The 23430-nt window shown below is 29.0% G+C and overlaps 1 protein-coding gene across 1 annotated transcript in view; it reads right to left on the reverse strand.

The window, feature by feature from the left end:
- Positions 1–23430, reverse strand: part of LOC129613614 (collagen alpha-1(XV) chain-like) — a 126311-nt gene that overhangs the window by 68221 nt on the left and 34660 nt on the right. Inside the window, exon 3 of the mRNA XM_055527745.1 lies at positions 10299–10674. Within this exon, the coding sequence (XP_055383720.1) occupies positions 10299–10318 (20 nt within the window). The 5' untranslated portion in view covers positions 10319–10674. The remainder of the gene's footprint in view (positions 1–10298; positions 10675–23430) is intronic.

Raw genomic sequence — 23430 nt, forward strand, 5'->3', positions numbered from 1 at the left:
CGCAATAGATTTTAGCTCATAGAATTAAGAAAGCATCTGGTGCCCTACCAAAGGTTCAAAAAATTTAACTTATTCTTTAGGAAAAAGAAAAATGTGAGCAAACCTTCTTTTAATGGCAAAGGATTTAAATTTTGGCAAAAAATCTGGCAAAAAGTGCTTGCATTTCTAACTCTTCTTTTTAGATCTTTTTGTTTATGCATAGCACGTACATATGCAGAGAATTGAAAAGAAATTTCAGACATTGTATCGGCTGGATTACGTTTTATTACAAACCTTCATCCTAATCATAAGCTACTGTATACAGGAATGAATTTCACTTTATATCAAGAAGTTTCAGAAAAGAATCAAGAACTAATTTTGCTCTTAAACGTTTAAAATATCTTACAAAGTTTATGGAAGTATAAACCCCATATGCTTTTTGTTTTTACATCAACCACAGTTCGGCACCCATAGTCAAACAAAAGTCGCTAATCCACCTCTTAAGGTTTGTCCAACTTATAAAAGTCAATGAAAATTAAAAATAAAATGGTTTGCAAAATAGAATCTCAAGGCACACCTAATGAAATGCTTGAATCATTGCAAAGATGAGAAGTCATTCTGATACACAACTACCACACATTAGCAAAAAACACAATATTGGGATTGAGATAAAAGTACATAAATTGCCCTCATTGGGCTTTAACTTTAGTTGAATTCCGTATAGGCAGTATAAAAAAATCCGGTTCAGTTTTTACGAAATAGAATTAATTAGCTTTGATTATTAAGTTGACAATTGAATACCAAAATTTCTATTCAATTGGTTATGAATCAATCCCGAATTTCAATATTTAATTTCCAAGTAACTGAGTTCGATTCTTACATAAAATATTTTCACATTTGACAAATTCCAGAATTTTCTATTATTTAATATTAGCCTTACAAACCTTTTCTACCACCAAATGCTCACATGACTGCAATAGCAATAAAATTTTTGTAATAAAAATTATTTATGCATTATTTACGTGTACCCGAACAATCTTTTCGTAATTAAATTTAATTATAAGTCTGGTGCTTTTAAAGAAACTTTTAAGATTCCTTCAAAAAAGTTTCTTCTACAAGTTGCAAAGAGTTGCAAAGTGAAAACTTTTTTTTATACTGCAAATTTTAAAATTAATAGAATTAAAACACAATTTTATAGTTTTTAATTTGTTTAACGTAGAAAAAGAAGAAGAAGAAGAGGAAGATGTTTTCAATCATAGGTCAAAGAATCTTTTTAAAGAAACTTTTTTTTTTCTAATTGATAGAAAATTTAATTTGAATTTTTTTTGTTTCTAATTAATTTCAATTAAATATGTTATTTTTGTATTCAAATTTTTAATTTGAGATTCAATTTGCTCTAATTCATTTGAATCTAAAATTTTTCACTTAAAAAATACTAAGATTGCACTGCAAATAGGGATTGTTAATTACAGTCTTAATAAAATTTGCAACCATAAAAATCCGATTTCGCCGGAAGGTCGAATTGTTACTGAATACTACTGTTATACAATTAATTTATATTCTAATATACTACTGTTATGCCACTTGCATGCCATTATTACTATTAATAGTAGCTTCCTGCCGTTGACTGTCACAAAATCGTTTAAAACCATAAATAAAACTTTAAATTTTTGCCATTTTCAAATTTCTATCACAATTTCTAAAGTGTCTACAATAATTTTACTTAACAAAAATTTTTAAAGAATAAAATTTAAAGGCCAAGTCAAAGAAGACAAGGCAGAAAGGACACTATAGAATTACAATCAATTTGCAGAGATTTATTGAATTGAATCTTTTATATTTTAACATTAAAATTTGAAAGAAGAAACAGAAAAATAATAATAAAAAATTTTATTTTAAATTTTATTTTATCGGCAAATAAATTTATTTTTAAGGGCATATCTCAAAAAATTACAAGTCTGTTCATTACAATCTTCGTTTCATTCATTTGAAATTCTTAAATTTTTCTCGATTTTTTCAAAAACGTTTATTGCATTTGACAAGGTTATAATAAATATTAAACCGGATTATTCAAGTTCAATATTGAGTCGGTAAATCGATTGGTATATAATAAAATATAACGTTATTTTCCACTAAATATAACAGGTTGGAGGTCAACCCACATACATCAGTACTCTTACCTTAAGGAAAAGAAACATGATTGCTACAGAGCTAGCATGCGATGCAGGTCTTCGTTAACAATTGTCTTAAAATTTTGTGCGAGATATTCTAGCCATGCAAAATTACGAACCAGTACAAGGTGGTAATCCAATAGAAATTCAAATCAGAACAAGAAAATGGAAATGAATTGGTGATATCTTGAGACGACCTGTAACATTAGTAGCACGTTAAACCCTGTAATGAAACCTTCAAGGGCGAAGAAATGTTAGGAGGCCAAAGGAGTAAATTCGCGGAGTAACCAAGTAATTTACGTACATGGTAATATTGCCATATTAGTAATATTATTCGGGCATATTACGCAAATTTAAATTTTTTTAAAATTAAATTTCATTTGTATCATGGCAAACATAGTGCCGCAGGTAGTGAAAGAACATTGCAAATGATGTCACGATAAAATACTGTGACAAGCATATCAGGCTACAATCTGAATTCATTTTATCGCTTGAGCTCATTTATTATATCCCGGCTAAGAATAGTAAAACTGGGAAAGCCCTGCGAGTAAAACTTTTATATTTAATACATTCAATTGTATATTCCTTCCGCCATATTAATCAAATTAATAGCCCCTGGCAATGCAGCTGCCGAAATTGTAAAAAAAAACTTATAAACTTACCATTCATTAGAAATTTGCATAAAAATTGCATATTTATTGGGGTATTTTATTCCCGATTATTAAAAATATGCAATCGTGAACAATAAACCGCACATTCAAAAATCATTACGAAAATAATTTTTAAACGCACTAGTACTAAAATTTTATATATGTGCTCCTAATATGTTTGTTATAGTACCCAGGACTTCCTGTTCTTTTGTATACAATTATGTGACAAACTAGTTTATTTCCTCTTTAAAAACTAAAAAGTACATTTATTTTAACTTTATGATAAAAAATATTTTATTATAATTTGTTATTTTTTTTTGGCTGGAAATCAAAACAAATTTTTTTTTTGTGGTTAGAAAATGTGAAAAACCATTTTCATTCATTTTTAAACGTGTCACTTTATAACTTCAGCTATTTCGATTTCCACTTACACAATTTATATTTTCATCAACCACATTGCATGCCATAAGGAAGGTATTGAAATCGTGTCAAATTTTACATATGTCATCTTGCTAATGAAAATACAATCATCGGTGTCGGGGAGGCAAGAATAAGTATTTTAAGTGAGATGTCTTATCAATTTGTGCATTCTCGTATGTATATGCAATTGAGTTAGAGAGATTTTAAAGAAAACTTATTATTTGACAAATTTTTGACATACGTCAGTTACCTATTGTAACTGACGTAGTATTGTTATGGGCCGATTTTTAATACTCGTCCCTAATAAAAAAAATATAAACAAATTTTCTTCACATTTCTTCCACATACAAACTTTGTCAAACATATTCTGTCCGACATTTTGGAGAAATAAGGTTGCAAGCTTTAAATTTCAAAATGGGCAATTTTACATTTATAACAATTTTGCATTTGTGGTACAATTTTTCATAACAGTGCTTTAATTTCATACAATTCAGAAGTAAAAGTTCACTCGCAAGCTGTGGCTATGTTGTAATACCCTACTGCATTTTCGGATTTGAGATCATTTACTTTAGAAAATTATTAACAAATTATTTTTAAAATTTTAAGTTTTTCGAGGTTTTTAAGAAAATTGGGTGCCAGAAAGTGAAATTCTTCCCACAATCAGAACAGTATTAGGAGTTCTATCATATCGTGGTGATCAGTATGACCAGTAAACTCACAATTTTTTGGAAATTCGTAAATATCATTTAAGAAATCATCGAGCGTTGTCGGTTATGTGAATAACCACATTCGATTTTCCTTTTATTCTTTATAAAAATTATAATATACAAATTTTTTAGGAAACACACACATATTATAGAGTTTTGGTGTACAAGTACACGCAGTATACTGCACACAGCCACACACACACACACACACATTCAATTACCTACAATATTTGCTTGAGAATTTCTCTTTTTTTTGAAAATTCAAAAACAGAAAATAACAAAAAAACAAAATTAAAATCAGAAAATAATAAAAATAAGAAAAAACAAAATTAAACATGAAAATGAAAATTCATGTAACGGAAACATCTGAAACATGTTTTTCTTATTTTTATTTTTTAACATAAAAAATAACGCTAAAAAATACAACGAACACAAACACACAGCAACGGTATAAAAAAAACAAGAAGAAAATTGAAAAAAATCGGAAAATAGAAATTAGAAAGTAGTACTGAAAATTTAAAATCCTGTTAAGTTCCTCGTTTTATTTGATTTTTTTTTTATTATTGTTTTTTATTTTCTTGTTGTTCTTCTTCTTATTCTTTGACTAAAGCTATTATTATTTTTTTACAATTTTTTTTTTTACTTTCCATTTTTCTTTGTACACCAAAAATTTTAAGGATTTTTTCAATTTTAAATTCTTATATTTTATGTCTGTACTTTGTGTGTTCTTGTGTATACAAGGAGAAGAATAAAACAAAAAGGACATTTTAATAAAAATATTGTCACGATTTTTTCATTATCACAAAAAAAAACAATAAGAAGAAAAAATAAGAAAATAAATTTTAAAACTTTCAGCCTATTTTCGTTCGTTTCCATTTCCTTTCCCAAGTACCATACCATACCGAGCGAGTATAGAGTGTCAGTCAGTGTACTCTTATACTTAGTCAGTGGAACTTGGTAAAAAAAAACAAAAGCCAATATAAATCTTAACATTTATTTTTCGATTTGTTCTTCTTATTGTTGCCTTATTTTTAATTTTTTAACATAAATTTAAAATTATTTTTTTTATATTATTGTTGTTGTTATTGTATAAAGGAGTTTTTAGGTATAATACACAAGAAAACAAACAAGAAACAACACAAAAAGGACAGCTGAGATCTCTTTTGCCGATTTTTCAATTTTTGTGAAAAAAAAAAATTTTTTACAAAACAACAAGGCATACAAGTAAGAAACAAGGAAAAACAAAAAAAAGCAGGAACGAAAATAATTTTTTTCTTCCAAGTCCTTTTTTTCTTATTTCAATAGAAAAATCACCACTTCTGCTATAATTCAATAATAATCAATAAAAAATAAAAATTTTTCTTTTCTTCTTAAATAAATTTTATTTTTCCCCAAAATTTTCTTCTTCTGTTCGTCTCCTAAGAGCGTATATTGTACTGGAAAATGGTAGTAGCAGAAGAGTAAAAAGGACGAAATTCCCTTGATACGGTAATAAGACATTTTTTTTTGTTTTTTTTACTTTTATTTTTTATATTGGAAAGTGTTTGTGTGTGTCTTTCCCCTTTTAAAATGCAATTTAATATCGACACTTTTTTCGAAAATTAATTTCGTATTTTTTTTCTAAATAAAAAAAAAAACCTACTATTTGTAATGTCCTTTGAGGATTATTTATTTTTTAATGCACCGTTAAGTTTTATAAAAGTTAAAATTGTTTTTTATTTTTTTTTTTTGTGTGTGAGAGAGAGTGTGAGAGAAGAAAGTGAGCTTCTCGAAAATAATTCTTTGTCGCCTTCTTAAATTTATAAATAAATAAAAAAAAACAAATGAAGGAAGAAGAATTGGAAGATTTTTTTGAATGTTATGAACAACAGAAAAATATTGAATTTTTTCTTGTTCTTCCGTTTTGGTTTTTTTTTTTTTTTTTGAAAATCAGCAAAAATAATAAGTTAAAATGAGAAAAAAGAAATGTTTTCATTTTGGGAATTTAATTTTCTTATTTTCTGTTACACTCTTTTACATTGTTATCAGATTGTAGTAGAAGAGAGGAGAAGGAAAACAAAAAAAAAAATATTCATAAGTTTTCTTATTCGTTTATAATAGGATTCTGATGGTGTGATTTGGGAATGAATTTTATCAGGTATAAATTTAGATTTGTTTTTATACTTTAGAGATTTTACCTCAAAACTATGATACTTTTGTAATCTATATTTAAAGGACTTAAGGTTTTACATTAAAGTTTTTATTCTCTGAACACAATATGTGATGAATACAAGAAATCTTTAACGAGAAAAGAATAGAAGCCAGTAGTTGAGAAAGTAGTTGAGGATAGTTGAGAGAAATTGTGGGTTATTTGTGAATTAAATAGTAATTGTGTTGTGTACGTGAGTAAAAAATGACTAAATGAAATCTGAAAGGTATTAAGGATTTGACATTGAATTTCGTGTTTAAGCAATCTATTGAATATTCATGGCTCCTTTATTTACTAAAGCGGCAACACTAGAAAATATTATGTAATTTCAAAAAAGGCTTAAACACGATTAAAGTTGTCAAACGTGAATAAGTGAACGAAAACTTTAAGACACACAAGAATTTTATAAAATGCAAATCGAAATTTTATTTCACGAAACGGCACAAATTGTGTTCAACTTGTCAGTGTATTTAAATTCATTAAGTATATAAATGTGTGTAATTGTATTGAATTATACTTTGGTGTCAAATCAGGAAACAAGATTAATTAGATCATAGTGTAATTAATTAGAGTTTAGTGATTCATTAGAGTATAGTGAATTGAGAGCTTAGTGTGATTGGTAACATAAGACTTCACATACAATTCGAGTTTGTATATAGTGTTAGCAAAACAATAATTTCTTAATAATTTAGTACAAAAAATTTTGAAATTTAAAACTTAAAGTCCAATATTAATTTATGATTGCGCCAATTATTTTCTAAATTTCATTTCAATAAATTTAAGAATTTCGATGGCTGAAAATTTTTCCTATTCAAGATTTCCAAAATGAATTTTTAATCCTTTTACATGTGATTGAAACACAATAATTTTTTTTCTTTTGGCTCGAATTTATCTACTTGTTTTCATTTTAAATCTCATCACTACAATATAAAAATGTTAAGCATTAAAATATAGAAAAACAAGAAGTGACCATCTGTTGTTCCATGTACGATATGAAAACAGAATAAAATTAAAAAAAAAATAAAAAATTTAAAACAAAAGTTATAAATTTCCGTCTTTCAATAACTGCATTAGAAAGACATTTTATGTATGTATGTATGTGTGGTGTTGTATATAAAATAAAGTCCAAAATATAAACATAAAACGGAATGTAAAAAGGAAAAATTGACATCTGTGACATTTCATTGATATTTTGTTCGGTTTTGGAATTGGAAAAGCGCCATATACAGGAAAAGATATGAAACAAAAATTATAAAATTTGATTGTCAACAACATTTAATTACTTTGTTTTTTCTTGGGTTTGTTGTTGTTTTTAGTATTAGAACTTTGAAACTTATGTGCTACTTATGAACTTTCTTTACTGTGGATATTTAAGTAAAACATTAATTATGGTATGGAGAAGTTCAGAGATCAAGATATTATCGTCATAATTGGAAGTAAATGACGAGCATGTGGAAAAATTTAATTGAATCTTTTTAAAAGATTCAATTCCTTAATATTTTCCTTCTCCATTAAGAAACACGGGGTTTTATTTCATTTTTATTTTCCATTTCTAGCAATTAATTGTTTATTAAATTTTAATTGTCATATTTGACAACAAAAGTGTGAAATCTCTTAATGTTTACCTATTTTCTTAATCATACAATTTAGGTAGGTTAAGAGTAAAATGTCAAAATTTTATTGGAAATAAAAGGAAAAAATCAAAATACTAAAAAAAAAATTAATAAGATCTCAAATTTCAATTGAAATTCTTCCTTTGAAATATGGCTATTTCTTTGGATATTACACATTTCTTGGAAAAGATGCGGACAATAATTGAATTTTTTCAAAATAAAAAATTTTTAATTTTTTTTTCTAAAGGAATAGTAAATGAGTTTTCATTGGAAAGTTCATTTCAAAAGGTCACTATTGTGAATGGAAACAAGTGATTTTGTTTTTTTTATTAAGTGTGATTCTGAAATTTATTTTCTTGAAAATGTTGAGGTGTAAAACTATGGTAGGACAAAAGTTATCTACTTAAGATATATACAAAGCACCGTCGGATCTACTACGTATGGAAAGTGAGTATATGTATTTATATTAATAACAAGTAGAGGAGTGCACTTTTTAGAAACCTTGTGGGGCGCCAAATAAGTAAAACCGGTCCTGATATATAGGAAAATATTTTTATTTACTTAAGAGTAGTAGCCCATCACTTAGCCCTAGGCAGAAGAATCGACCGTTTAGGCAGTAGACCGTATATTAAAAAGTTGGAAATAGTATACGGTCAGGGGTTCATATTTTTTTGAAATTTTTGTTCAAAATCAATTCAATATCCGTTCATATTGGGTTTGGCTTTTCAAAAAGTTGCATTTTTCTTCTTTTTAATTTAAATTCGAAATATTGAACGCAATTTTTCCTGTAGGACTTGAACGGCAACTTGGAATGGAAAGAATATAAGTAGTTCTGAATATTTGGAATAAGAATGAAGAAACAATATGGGATTTTATTTCAATCCCACTGCGGATAAAAAAATTTAAATTTCTTACTTAGAAAGATTTTCTTTATCACATACATATACATTTTCCATTTTTCGGGATACAAAGAATTCATATGAAATTTTCCAATTCCAAGTAAATTTACAAACAATATAGTAGAAATGAAATTTTCAAAATTTAGTTCAGATTAAAAATACATGCACATTAATTTACCTTTTCAACTCACTAACATGGTACAAATGGGAAAAACATGTTTTATGTCATGTAAAATACCAGAATATAAAGTTATACAAAATTGTGTTGTTTAGTTTCTATAATAGAATTAGAAATGAAGGATTAGAGGAATGCGACTGTTCTATAAGGATTTCCAATTACGAATGATTTTTTTCTGTTTTCTCTTCTCATTTTTCCAACACTTCTTTTATATGCGTATTACAGAAAAGTTCTGATTGAGGACTAAAATAATTTTTGATACTTTGAATTTAATTCGAAGAGAATCGTAACGTTATATTAGAGTTTTTCCAAAAACAATTAAATCCTTAAGGAAATGTGAGTGAAATGCAAATTAATAAACAAAAGAGTATATAATAGATTTTCCGATTAAATCCCGACGCTATTATAACATTTCATACAGTTAGACATACAAATATTATTGTTATTATTCTTAGATGCGCTTGTAACAGTCATAACAGTTGAATTGTAATATTGAACTTAGTTAACTCATTAAAAATGTATAAAATTACATTAAAAATCAATCGAATAAAATTGAGCTATTAGAGCTATACTTTGTTCTATTATAATTAACGGTAACTATTCGTTTATAATTAACGGTAATCAAATACGCGAAATTTCTCTTTACATTTTATTATGAATTGCAGTAGCAACTATAATAAATTAATTTTATAAGTAATAATTACCAGATTCGGTTGATAATTTTTATAATTTTTTTCATGTCTGATAAACTTTTTCAAATTTTACCTTTATCGTTAACCTTTATACAGGGTTTCCGGTCTACTAAATAGAAATACGGTAAAAGTAAAGGTTTGAGTCTTGGATATCTCTTTAGAGCACATATTCATTCAGGTATAGAAAAATTACTTACAAAAATTATCACTTTGCCTGGAAAACGGCACGCGTTCCATGGAAATTATGCATAGCCAAGTTGTAGAGGGTGATGTAACACATACAGAAAAAAGGAGCAGACTTTTCTGAGATAATTAGCGTTTTTTAAAAAAATTTCAGTTTTTCAACTAAAAATTTTTTGTTTGTGCAGCTATTATTTGAAAAGGGTAGCACTGGCACCAACCATTGGCATACCGTTGCGTAGATCTGTCAATTGAGAAGAAAACTTCTGAACAATTCATGGTTGTAGCTTCAACAGTTTCGAAGCTATAATGGATAGTAATTCCCCGAACAGAATTTTTCAACCAGATTTTGTTCAACCCTCTAAAACTACCCCTAGGCGTCCGAATTCATCCCCTCTCTCTCCACACTTATACGATTTCTTTTCTAAAAAAATCAAACAGATCACTTCCCGAGAGCTTTAAAATTTGAACTAGACGACCCTGTATAAATAAATTATGGATTTTTCATGCTTTAATTTCGAAATATTTTATTCCCAATTAAATAAAAAAATGTTTTTTATTAAAAAAAATTAAAAAAAAATTTTTAATTAATTGCTTTTAATAATGTACGGGTATACTTACAAGAATTTAACTGATTTCATTTTATTAAAAAATTTTTAATCCTTTTTTGTTTGGTTTTTTAATGTTGTATTAATGATTTTAATATTTTTTATCCAAAAAATATCAGAAAATCAAAACTGATAATAAAAATTAAATATTTTTTTTTTATGTTAAATGCTTCATTATAATTTTATATTCGTGTATGTGGTTGTGAATATGCGAAAATATTTATTTTATAATATTTTTTTTTTTTATTCTTCTCTAATTAAATTTTTAATAAAAAAAAAACTGAAAGAATTTCACTTCTCACTTTGACAATACCAACTGTTGTTATATTGCCGTTAATCAAAAATATTGCACACTTTTTGTTGAATTCAAAACATTTCGGCTTAAACACCTGAAAACAAAAAAAAAGAATAAAATTGCAATTAATAAATTTTATTTTTAAAATATTCATGTGATTTTAAAATATTATCAATTAAGAAAATTAATATTTATGTAGGTTTTTTACTTTTCATCTTATTTGACAGATAGCAAGCTATTTAATTTTTGAGTGATTCTTCATTTTAAGTATGTATGTTGACAAGTTGAAAAAAATTTGACATTTTAAAAAAAATCCCTTGGGATGCTTTAATTACAAATACTCTGAATAAAAGTGTTCTTTTATTATTCATTCGGAATATTCGAGACGTATTCCAATACAATAGTAGAGAGTAAGAGAATACAGTAATGTTTTATTAAAATCGGGACTCTTTGAAATATTGTTATTATTGTTAAGCCGAAAGAGTCACGGTGTAAATTTGCAATATTGCTCGCAAATTGTGTTGTTAAAAATAAAAATGGGATGTTATAATAAAGCCAGCCCTTCTCCGAGAATAATATTAACTCTTATATCTTCAGTTTCATTATGTACTTTTTAAATGCAGTTTGTTCTTAATCACACGTGCCATTAGCCGTCCATCGCCACAATGAATTTATATTCATTTATCACATATTATCTCACATATCATCAGATCGATTTAAATGATCTTTGGCCGATTTTAATCTCACATTTTACTGGAAGGCCCGGAAACTACCTTTTGAATAGAATGACGTGATCTAAGACCTTTGTCTATTTACTGTAACAGCTGATTTTTTAAATTACTTGTTCGACCTAAAGCCCGGTTTTTAGTTTTCATAAAGTGATGTAATCCACGTAAAGCTAAAAATTTGTTCCCTACAATAAATATTTTAAATAAATTTGCAATAGAAATTTTTCCTCTATTAATCTTTTTCCCATTTTATCGTAGTCCTTGCTTATGCAGAGCCAAAATAATTTGTTTAATTCCATCTGTTAATTTCGACATTTCTCTGTTAATACGATGCTTACGCTTTCTGGCATGGCAATTTCAACATTTTTCTGCGTACGCTGTGCTAACGCATGCTGGCTTCTGTAAGGTCGGTACTGAGATTCGAGAATTTCAATTCAAATTTTGTTTTATTGCTTTACATATACGCGTGTTTAATTCATTAAAATGACAAAAATTTAATTAAATCGTTTATTAATTATTCCGATACATAAAAAAATTTACAAATCACAAGGTATTGAAAGAATTCACCTTGAAAATACTAAAAAATTGTAAAGTTTAAATATGTTTGTAGTACTACCAACAAATTAACCCTTTTTGAAGGCTAATAAATCTTACAAGTATGCAATCGGTGCTGTTTGGTTATTGAGCTAACATTGAAAATATCTTCTTTAGCAAGTTCAAATATGCTTACATATAAAATGTTAATTATAGCGAATTTATAACTTATGTTTGTTGTATGTACCCCTTTTTCTTTCATTCTCAATGGAATATAAAATTTAATCAAAATATAAATATTTTTTTATGGAGAAAATTGATTCATCATTATGCCAAATACATGTGTGTACACATATGTGCATGCATTTTATGTTTTTGATAGGTAGTGTGTAGTTGTTATGCATATGCTTAAATCTTTAAAACCCGGTAATAAAAATTTATTATTATTACTTTTTATTTTAGTTCTCTTTTACTCGTATGTTCTTCTTTTCTTTAATTTTGATATCTTTGTTGTTGAGAGTATCAAATATAATAACAAAATGAAAGTCCTTATGCTTTATACCCCCTTCTTTAATTTGAAATCTCCTTCTATTGAATATCACACTTTCTGTTTTTCTTATTTTTATAACAAAGTTATGAATTCATATCACTATTCATCCTTTATAATGGGTTCTCTACACACAGCTTCTTTAGAATTGGTTTCTCATTTGTTGTTTGTTGTTGCGTTAACCTCATTTTTCATATCAGTAAAAATGATATGTAAAAAAGGAAAAACTCATTCTCATTTTATCAATACAAGTTCAATATACCGTTTAAACATTTATGTAAAATGTCTATATTATTAGTTGCGCTGCTGCTATTAAATAAAAAAATGAGCTTATCAATAGTGTATTGGAATCCCTATAAATATGCTTTTGTATAAAAAGAGCAACAATTCGAGATGCCACTTCGTACTTCAATTTGAGATATTATTAATATGTAAGTAAGTACACATTTATTTATTTACGATTATGTTTGTACGATTGTAAATATTGCATTAAGAAAGAAGAAAAAACCAAAAAATTTAGTTTTTCAATACCGTTCATTAAGCAACCAACCATTCATGGTACAAGGAAACTTTGCGAGAAGAAAGAAAATATGAAACAAGAACAAAACAAGAGGGAAAAGGATAGGTAGAAATGAAAAATATAAAAGATTATGCCTGGTTACACTTACTACATTAATACACACATTTACGAAAATGACATTTTTTAAAGCATTTTAGTAAATATTTTGTCTAATGCGAACTTGGTATTGTTCATAAGGCATTCAATTTCTTATTACTGTTTATTTAATTTAGTAATTAACAAGCCGTCCAGCACTTGATAACAGAAGAGGAGGTTTAAATATGGAGTACGTATGTAGCTATCCAAAAAACCACTAACAATGTGTGTGTTAATGTTTTCGTGAAAGCATTTTTTCAAAAAGTCATTAGGAAGCGAAAATTCACAAACATCTGCCCTCCTATGAATTATATTCTATTCAATTATAATGTCTTCACTTACACCAATAAGTACCAGTGCTTAAAAACTTATTTTTTCAATGAACTGAAAAATTTTCCTCTTTTATTTTATTAACATTAGACGGTGGAAAATAATTCGAGAAAAAAAGAGAAACACAGAGGAAAAAAATTCATTCATAATATATTAAAAAAAAAATCGAATTTTTTTTTTCTCTTCTGCTGTGTTTTTTTTTTTATCAGCGCATCTCAGTTATCAAGTTGTTTATTCCAAGGTTTCATTGGTTCTTTTGGCTTCCTTTTCTTCTATATACTGTTGTCTCTATGATTCTCTCTGTTGATTTTCAGTATTTTTGTTTTTTTAGTGCAATTTTATTCAAAACATTACTATTATTGTTATTGTTCTCTATATAGTCGATAGATTTTTAATAGTAGGTTCTGCATGAATTGAGAAAATAATCAAAGTTTCTATATAGAATATTTTAAGCCCCATCAATTTTTATTTTTATATCATATCATAACAGGTATTAAATATGTTAAAGAAAAAAAAAATCAAAAAACTTATGATTGAAATTAAAGTTTTGAAATGCTGAAAGGCAATTTGAATTAAATAAAAAAAAGCTAAATTTAACTTAGATTGGGCCATTATTTTTTTTTTGTTTGTTCATAATATTTGTGACGGTATGAATATAAAAAGTTGAATGAAATAGGAAAAAAACAAGTAAACTGGCTTAATAGAGTTATAAAACTAAAAATTTGCTACATTAAATATGTAAATCGTTATTGTAATGTAATTTGTTTTAGTGTTTAATGGCTGCTTTCAGAATGTTTTCTTAAATAATTTAGGTTGTTATGTATAATTTAAGTTGAAATATTACGGGATACGAGAACCTTCGGGCCTTCATAATTTCAGTTGATGTCGACAGTAGCACTTCTTGCTTCAGTAGAGGTTCAATACCATTACAAATACTAAACCACTCTAAACTCGCCATTCTGGCAAAGCCACATTCCCAATTTTATGCAGATAACATTTTACTGATATCCAGTGAAGTAATTTTTTATAAAAAAAACTCGAAACGTAAGCCCGCTCTCTCTTTTATATTAGATTAAAATATATTGCAGAATCAACCTCAGACCAGGTTACAGCAGCCTAAAACACTTATTGTAACATCCCGCCACCTATAAAGCGCCAGTGAGGCCTATAATTCCCACAAAATTACAGATTCGCCCAAGCGCCACCTCCCACAAGAGGATACTACCACATATCCGCCCAAGTAAACCAATCGCCTCCTAGCCAGTGCTTTACAAAAGAAGATAGTATGCTCAGCCTTCTCATCTTCATCATGGCAAAATCTACACAAACGTTCCCCAGGTTGTCCCAATTTGTGCAGATGATAGCCAAGCTTGCAGTGGCCAGTGAGCAGGCTCACCAACAGCCTGACTTCCACCCTCCTTGATACCAACATCTGTTGGGCCTTTCCGGGAGATACACCTGAGATAAAGAGTCCGGGCTGTTCCTCATTCCACACGCCCAATCCAAGCACTACTGTTGGAGGCGGTCCATTCGTTTCGCCCCATACGCCTTCATATGACAACAGCTAGAAAAGCTCGGGTCCAACAAAGTCCATCATCGCCACCGACCTCGCAAGAGCGGCCACCTCCTCATTGCCATAAATGCGTACATGCACCGGGACCCATTTCTTATATTATTTAAAATTCTATTAATTACTCATTTTATCCAAGTTCACAACCACTATTTAAATATTTTTTTAACTACTTTAACACACCTACATCGAAAATAGTTTCTTTATGCTTTTTTTAATATTTCCGCTATTTCTGTTTTTTTATGATTTCTAAATAGCTACTCTTGATGGTTTTAAAAAAAATGCCATACAGAATAGAATAGAAACATCCTGCATAGATTTTACAAAATATATAAGGATAAAAGAGCTATTAAATCACGATATTTAAACATTTAAAACATAACGGATGTTAGCGGATGTCATTTTGATTTCTTGATATTAAAGATACGATGAATGCGATGCGATGGGTGGTGTATCACATGTGTTTCATTTAATATACACGTTTTTCAGTGTTTATTTAAGCGATGTTGAAGTTTATTTGTGATTTTATCTTTACACTTTTTATATGTTATTAGAAACTAATAAAGTGAAAAATAATCGATTATATTTTTCATGTTCATATGCTCATCAAAAGTTTAAAAGAGAAACACAAGAACAAATATTTTGAGAAGATTATTTGATATTCCTTTGTAAAAATCGCGAAATGAAGAGCATCTGTTGACGTAATTGTTGTAAGTGTGCATAAACAAAATCATAGTGTATTAAATATTCCTCACAGTGGGCTGCTCTGCTGATTGATTCAATTTTCTTAACAACCTGGGAAAGGGGAAATTTTTCTTTTTTAACATTTTATATATTTGTCCTAGTTACGAACAAATACTCACTTTCATCTCGTTGGGATTCCAGGTCGTTTCTCGATTCAATCAGTTCGTTTTTATGGTACTTTACGCGGAAATTAATTTGAATTCAATATTTTTAAATCTAACATAGTAAATTGTTCCGTTACTTACTTCTTCTGTATACCCTTGCATCGTATCTTTTTAATAAATTTTTACAGAGTAAATTTTAACAGCCAAACTAATTTGGAGCTTCTGTGGCCTAAAGTCCATTTCTTTACTAAGTAGATGAATGGTTATGAATTTTAAAGCTTTAAACAACACATTGTCGCACTTAACTTACACAATTAAATATTTAGGGACTGAAAATTAAAGTTTTTCAATTGTTGAGTGGAAATAGTTTGGGAGTTAAATGTACTCATAAGCAGACAAATATATAAGGTCGAGTAAAACTAGTGGAAATATTTTTCCAAATTTTTTTGGAATTGTAAAAAAAACACATTAGAATCTGGCAAGCATTTTTTGTCTAAGTCTGGCAAGGATTGTTACAATGCAAAAATTATTTGTATTGTAACATGGAATGCTGAATATTTAGGTGAACCTCAAGAAATTATTTGTTTTATAATTGCAATTATTTCATTAATCTTTCTAGTTTCAAATCTAATTATTTAAGGTGAAAACATTTTAACAAAAAATTCATAAACTCTTGTTCATTTTTTCAAGTATTTTTAATATAATTAACCACTTGTATGAATTTTACGTATAACTAAATATAATAAAAAATTCTAATTCTTATTCTAAATTACTCTTATACAACTTAAGTGAGGATTTAAAATTTTCAAATTATTATTCTAATATTATTTATTTGTGTACACACGTTTATGTATGCGCCCAATAAAAGAATCATTCAAACTTTATAATAAAAAGTTTTAAATTTTTCAAAAAGAAATTTTATTATTCTTGTAGAACAATTAAAATTCCTCCGCAAGACTATAAAAAAATTCACTTTATATACTCGACTCGCATATATTCAAAGTAATAAAACATAAAAATTTCATTAAAATATACATAAAACATAAAGCTCAGGATACACACGCACGTTGCCCATGGAAATAAATTTATGACTTGCAAAAATAAAAGTTTTTTTTTAAAATAAATAAAATTAAGTGTTATTTTTAATAAAATTTTCTTTAGTTTGAATATTTTATTTTTCCACTGTTTTAGAATAAAATTTTTTAGAATATAAAAAACAAAACTTGAATATTGATTAATAAAATTTTATAATAATTGAAATATAGGAAGTTTTTATTTTATGTTTTAAATTAGAGTAATGTGATTTTGAATTGACGTCATTCTTGAAAAATATTCTAATACGATTAGAAATTATGTTTTTTAGCCTGTGTTTTTTTGCAGTGCTACCATCTGAAGTGATTCAGTTGATATCAACAAATCAATTTTAGTAACAAATAAACTGACAGATTTATCGAATAAAGACTATGCTTGTTTACATAAGGTTGTAATTGCGTTTGGTTGTAGATGCAAAAATTCCTTTGTGTTAAGAATGTGCTGCATTTGTATTTGCCACTTTTATACGTGAACGTGCATAAAATTGATTCCCAAATTAGTTGTCTTCTGATAGATTTGTAAATTTGTACAACAGTGCACCGCGACCACGCATAAGGATCTATTGTGCGCACCCATCCGAGTACGGGGCATGCCCTACAACACACCCTCGAGACACACCCTCCTGATGAGCTCAAGCAACTTGTGAGGATCAGAAGGCTGTAACTTCGCCACCGTTAAAGCAAAGCCCCCCAGCACCTCCTCACTCCTATGAGCAAGAGCATCACACTCCGCCAGGAGATACACTGAGGTCTCTCCATACTCCCCACAGAATCTGCAAGCATCCTCATTTTCCAGGTCCAGCCGACTGTGGTTTCCCCTAAGCCTGCAGTGACCCGTCAAAATGCCGGTGAAGACTCTCACCTGGTTCTTGCCCATCCCTATAATTTTCTTAAATCGCTTCTGGTCATAATCTCCCAGGAGCTCCTTGGCTTGCCACAGCCCAGAAAACTTTCTGATTCCTTCCTTAATTCCCAACGAATAGTATGTGGTCCGATTCCGCAGAAAGGCTCCGGCCCAAGAAGAGGTGTGTTTGCCCCCTTCCTCGCAAGCGCATCAACGGCCTCATTTCCTTACACGCCCACATGGCCCGACACCCAACATAGTGTGACCCGATCGATTCTACCTAACTCATTGAGCTTCTCAATACAGCCACATACTGCCGCGGAGGATACTGAAAACAAGTTCAGCGCTCCGATCGCAACCCGGCTATCCGACATAATCATTATCTACTGTTCCCGATACCCCCTTTCCAGGCTGAACCGCACGCACATTTCAATGGCGTGTAACTCAGTCCGAAACACTCTCGGAAAAGTTCCCATAGGTTCGGAGAATTTAGTTCTTGGCCTAAATACCCCCGCACCCGTCCCAATACTGGTCTTCGACCCATCTGCGTACCATCTGATAACGTGTGTTCCCACTGGTCGACCTGAAAAGTCACGCTCCCAGTCCCTTCTGTTACTCAGTAACGAGGCAAAATTTTTCTCGAAGCTATACCTCCTTACCATGTCATCCCGAGGTATCGAGAATAGCAGAACCTCCCGACTTCATTTCAGGATAATCCCGACTTCATTTCTCGCCAACCTAAAAATGGCAGCCTTAGCTGCCATCTCTACAACAATGTGCAAAGGGGTTAGTCCCTAAATCACCTCCATTGCCACCGTTGGACAAGTTCTCATAGCCCCTGTTATGCAGACGCATGCGAGTCTCTGCAATCGTTCCAGGTTCTTGTCCCCTGATATAACTGATATATTTTAATTTTTAAATGGTTTGCTATTACAAATTATACTCGTATAATTTATTTTTAAATTTAATTGAGATTAAATTTTTGCTCAAATTATGTAGATTGTATTCAACTGTTTCATTTTTAGTTGAGGGAACCCGGACAGTTGAAAGGTTAAATAACCTCAGTTGTTAGATTAAACTGACTTCAGTTTTGCTTAGGATAAAAACCAGCTCCTGTTACTAAATAACCCGTTTTGTCGTTTTTATTCGCCTGAAACCGATGTTTAAACACTAATGAAAGCTGTTGGCTGCGTGTGTCTCTTCAGCTTCTTTGAAACTGAAGAGACACACTTCTTATTGTAAACATGCATGATTTTCATATTAAATGCTGATGATTAACTTGCATGCATGAAAGCTTAAGTATTAAATACAGACCTGCATGACCCAAATTTATAAAATATAGACCCGTATATTAGGGTTAATTGTCAAAAAATATTCTTGCATTGTAGTTCATTGCTTTGTTTTACTTCAGTAATAGTTTTTGTTTCAAGAAAAATTACGGTAATACACAAAGTAAAATGTCTTTATTTCATTATTCTAAGAGAATTTCAAATTTTTTAGTTATACCTATAACAAATTAGTTTACCTTACAATTTGCTTGTTTATTAAATAAATGAACAACAATTTGCATAATATATTGCTGACATACAGTGAGTGTTGCAGGTATATTTTCTATATACTTTTATGATGCTGATTAATTTAGTCATTTTGTTAGCTTAAAATAGCTTAAGGGGTAGAAACTGTAGATGCACGTAATATATACAATCCTCTACATATATCATCATAGAAACGTGAAAAATTACTGAATAATATTTTATTGTATAAATTTCATACTAACATTCCGTTTTAACAAAGTCGCGTATATGGTGTTTGTTGTTCTTTTACATACAATCTACATTTTCTTCTGAATTGATTTGTTATATTTACATTCATTTCATTTTAGCACTTAAATAGAAACATCACGTCAATCTCTGGGGGTTTCTTTTCTATATAGTTCTTTCCATCTTCTTTGCTTTGAATGAGAGCAAAAAATCATCATTATATGCAATTTTCGATGATATATGAATTATTTTCTGTATATAGACACACAAACAGTCTCTTCAATAAAATTTTAATATGTTAGACGGTGAAGGTACTATTTGATTAGTAGATTGTTAAAGCAAAAATTATAATAAACTTATACTATAATAGCTAGCATAAATATTGTTAAAAGTAAAATTATATGCTTTGAAAAGCGAATTGGTTTGTGATGTAATAAGCACGTAAACACATTGTAATGAATGAATATGTGTACATTACATTACTCGCTATTACGTTGTTTTCATTCATAAATAAAATTTCTTGGGGGAAAAGAAATATTGTTAAGAGTAAAGCAAAAATGAGAAGATGAGAAATGCACGTAATGGTTTGGGGCATGTGCATTAATAATATTATAGTATATGTGGTGCGCGTGTATGTGGTAAATGGAATATGGTATTAGAATGAAGTTAAATTTATTGTTGCTAATTTTCATTTCTTATCATATATATTTTTTTCTAAGTGACAGCTTAAAGGGAAACAAAATTATCATAAGTCTTTCTTCTATGTAAATCTTTTTTCTTCTTTAATTTTGACATATTCTTGCTACAGAATATGCGCGTGCTGCGAGAATATAATCGCATGCGCACAGTATTTGAATTAAAATTTAATTGAAATCAGATTTAATAAATCATTTTGCGAATTATTTTTAATGGTTTATAAATATTTTAGAATAAATTTTGTAGTGAAGAGTGTTTTTCTTTTGAAGTTAAAATTTTAATATTGGGTTAAATGTCAAATAAGCTGTCTGATTGTGTTCACTTCTTAATATTTAGCACTCTCTGGAGAAACATCATTAATCAACTGATTGATATTACTGACTTCCTCCTTTAGAGATTCGCGGTTTTCGATAATTTGTGATAGACAACTCTCACCTAAACAAACGAATCTGTCAAACTGTGTCGCTAAACAGTCAATTTTGGATTATTAAGAGTGTGTTTTCAATTAGATTTAAGATTTAAGAGATAAATAAAGTTAATAATCATATAAATAAGTTCGTACCACATGGTTATTCAATGATATATCTAGCAGCACCAGAAGGTAGACCGAATATAGATACTAATGGAAATATCGTCGATAAAAACAAATTATCGAGTACAAATTTATGAATTCGTCAGTAATGATATAAAGTAGGGCATCGTCTATTTACTACATGGTAAAATTTTGCGCATAGACCCTGGCTTACAGTCATATGAATTGATGATGTGGAACAAATTGGGAAAGAAATAAAGATTACGTATATGAACTTATATAAAACAGCGGGAGAATTCAACTAAGAATTAAGTTCTTTAATTTCCTGTACTGGTGCATACATTTTTGGATAGATTCATTTACTTATGTATATGAGGTGTTCAACAGAAAGGCGACAGCAAAACAAATAATGTAAACGATACGCTATATATGTATATGCTGTCTCTTTTTGAATGAGGCTCATTATTTTGGTTTCTTTGTATTGAAATTAACTGCACTATAAAAGTTATAAAAAGTTATTACATCATACGCTTGAATTGCCCAATTTTATAAAAATCTGAAAATTTATTTTAAAAATATTAAAACTTTTACCTTTATATGATAAGTACAGCTAATTTAAATATGAATAGGCATTGTTTTAAAAATTTTAAGTTTTAAGCTCGCGTATTCTTGAACAGTAAATTATGTGTAATTTTTAAAGTGATTGTTAACATAAATACTATTTAAAAAAATATTTCAACGGCTTTGTCTTCGATTTATTGCCCTGGGGTATAAAAGTTTAAAATAAATTGGGGTTTGTTCAATTTTCTCAAAAAGCGCTGTATCTTTACTTGCGTATAGAAGTACTTACGTTTAATACTGAATAGTAAGTTTGCACAGCAGTAAAATTTATTCTATTTATTATTTACTTTTAAAATTCCTGCTTCAATATACGTAAGCAGATTATAACATTAATTTATGAAAGGAATTTCAAATACATAGTATACTTATATGTACTGAATTAAGTCTATACTTATTTTCGTTCTCTGTATGTACATACTTTTGAAGGAAACCTTAAAGTCCCTCATGTAGAAATAATATTAGTTCATCATCTATGTATGCTTCAAAGGAAATATTAATTTAATAGGAAATATTATGTAAAGGACTCTGTGAAATTAGAGCATTATGTAATTCATATTAGACTTATGAGAGCAGTAACGAAATCGCCGTGCACATCCTATGCGACTGCCACGGTACAGCCTGTCCGGCATAGCAATTGTTTTTGATGAGATTTCCAAAGTCTAGGCGAACTCCATTTGGGATATTTCCAGTTATATACTTGGAACGTGAGGTGAGTCGCGAAGGCTGCAGTGACCGGAGAGAAGTCCTCTTGCCCCACTCAATTATTTAATTTTAATAGGTCTACAATAATTTAGGTAGCAGAAATATTTTCTGAGTAAGAACATTTCTGATAAATTGACTTGTTTAATATTTTAACTGCAGTTGCCATTCAGTTATGAATTTTACTTATACAACATTATAGTTGCGGAATCAATAAGAATGTGCCTATTACACTACTAATTTATCTTAATGGAAATTTCTTCATGCAACTGCAGAACAGATGGATGACGTAATCAAAGGAACGAGTTAAAGGCAGAAAAATTATTCATTAAAAAAATTTTTCTCCTCGAACTGGACTCGAACCAGTGACCTACCGCTTTCTAGGCGGACGCTCTACCAACTGAGCTACAGAGGCATGAAGAAATTGCCGACGAAATGTTCTCTACATTGCTTTATTCAGTTATTTTTAAGCTGCGCGTGGCATTTTATTCCCAAATTCATTTATTCAAGAATAACAACAGCCAACTATTCAAATAACTATGCTACGGTTGAATCTAAATTAAATAGATTGCGTGTATTTGATGTGTTTTATTCAAATTAGTGACAACAGTCACACCACATAATCTCATTCAATTTATGTATTTTTAATTATTTTGACATAATGTCATAGGGTGTCGTACACCTAAGCCGTCCCATATTATATAAAATATTTACAAATTATTTTCCTTTTCAACAGATTATTAAAAAATTTTAATTTTGTATCCCGGTATTTTCATTTAGTGTCATTTTTGCTCACATTTAGTTCCATAGGTAATAAGAAATATTGAATGAAAACCAGAATTTATTTACGTGAAACTTAATATTCAGTGAGTATTAATTTAAAAACGCTATTTTTCCGTTGAATTTTGGAAAAAAAAATTTTTGCAAAAATTCTGATTTTGATTACCGATAAAAAATACTATGAAAATATTTTTCAAGAACAACTTTTTGAATTCCAAAAACAAAATTCCTTTACTTTTTTTTTTTTCTTAAAAAATAATGATCACATTCAAGATAATAAGTTGTGTGTGTGTAACCAATAATCATGTGAAAAGACAAAATATGCAGTGATTTTAATTTTGGATTTCTTATTGTTGTAAATATAAACAAAACGAGCCTGTTATGAAATCAGTTTCAAAATAATTATTGTTTTTGGAGTGGTAATGCGTCTCTTTACAACGTTGTGAGTATAAAAACGAAATATGGCGTAAAAATGCATACGCGACTACATTAATGTCAGAGATGACATGCTTAACAATACTTAATAAATTTTATGACTCACATACTTATTAAATTTTTCTTGTTTTAATTCAGGTTCGGTTACATTTCAATTTAATTATTGTTCTCCAACAGTTT

This window comes from Condylostylus longicornis, unplaced genomic scaffold (genome assembly GCF_029603195.1).
Source record: "Condylostylus longicornis isolate FDR11 unplaced genomic scaffold, ASM2960319v2 ptg000084l, whole genome shotgun sequence".
NCBI classification, from domain to species: Eukaryota; Metazoa; Arthropoda; class Insecta; order Diptera; family Dolichopodidae; genus Condylostylus; species Condylostylus longicornis.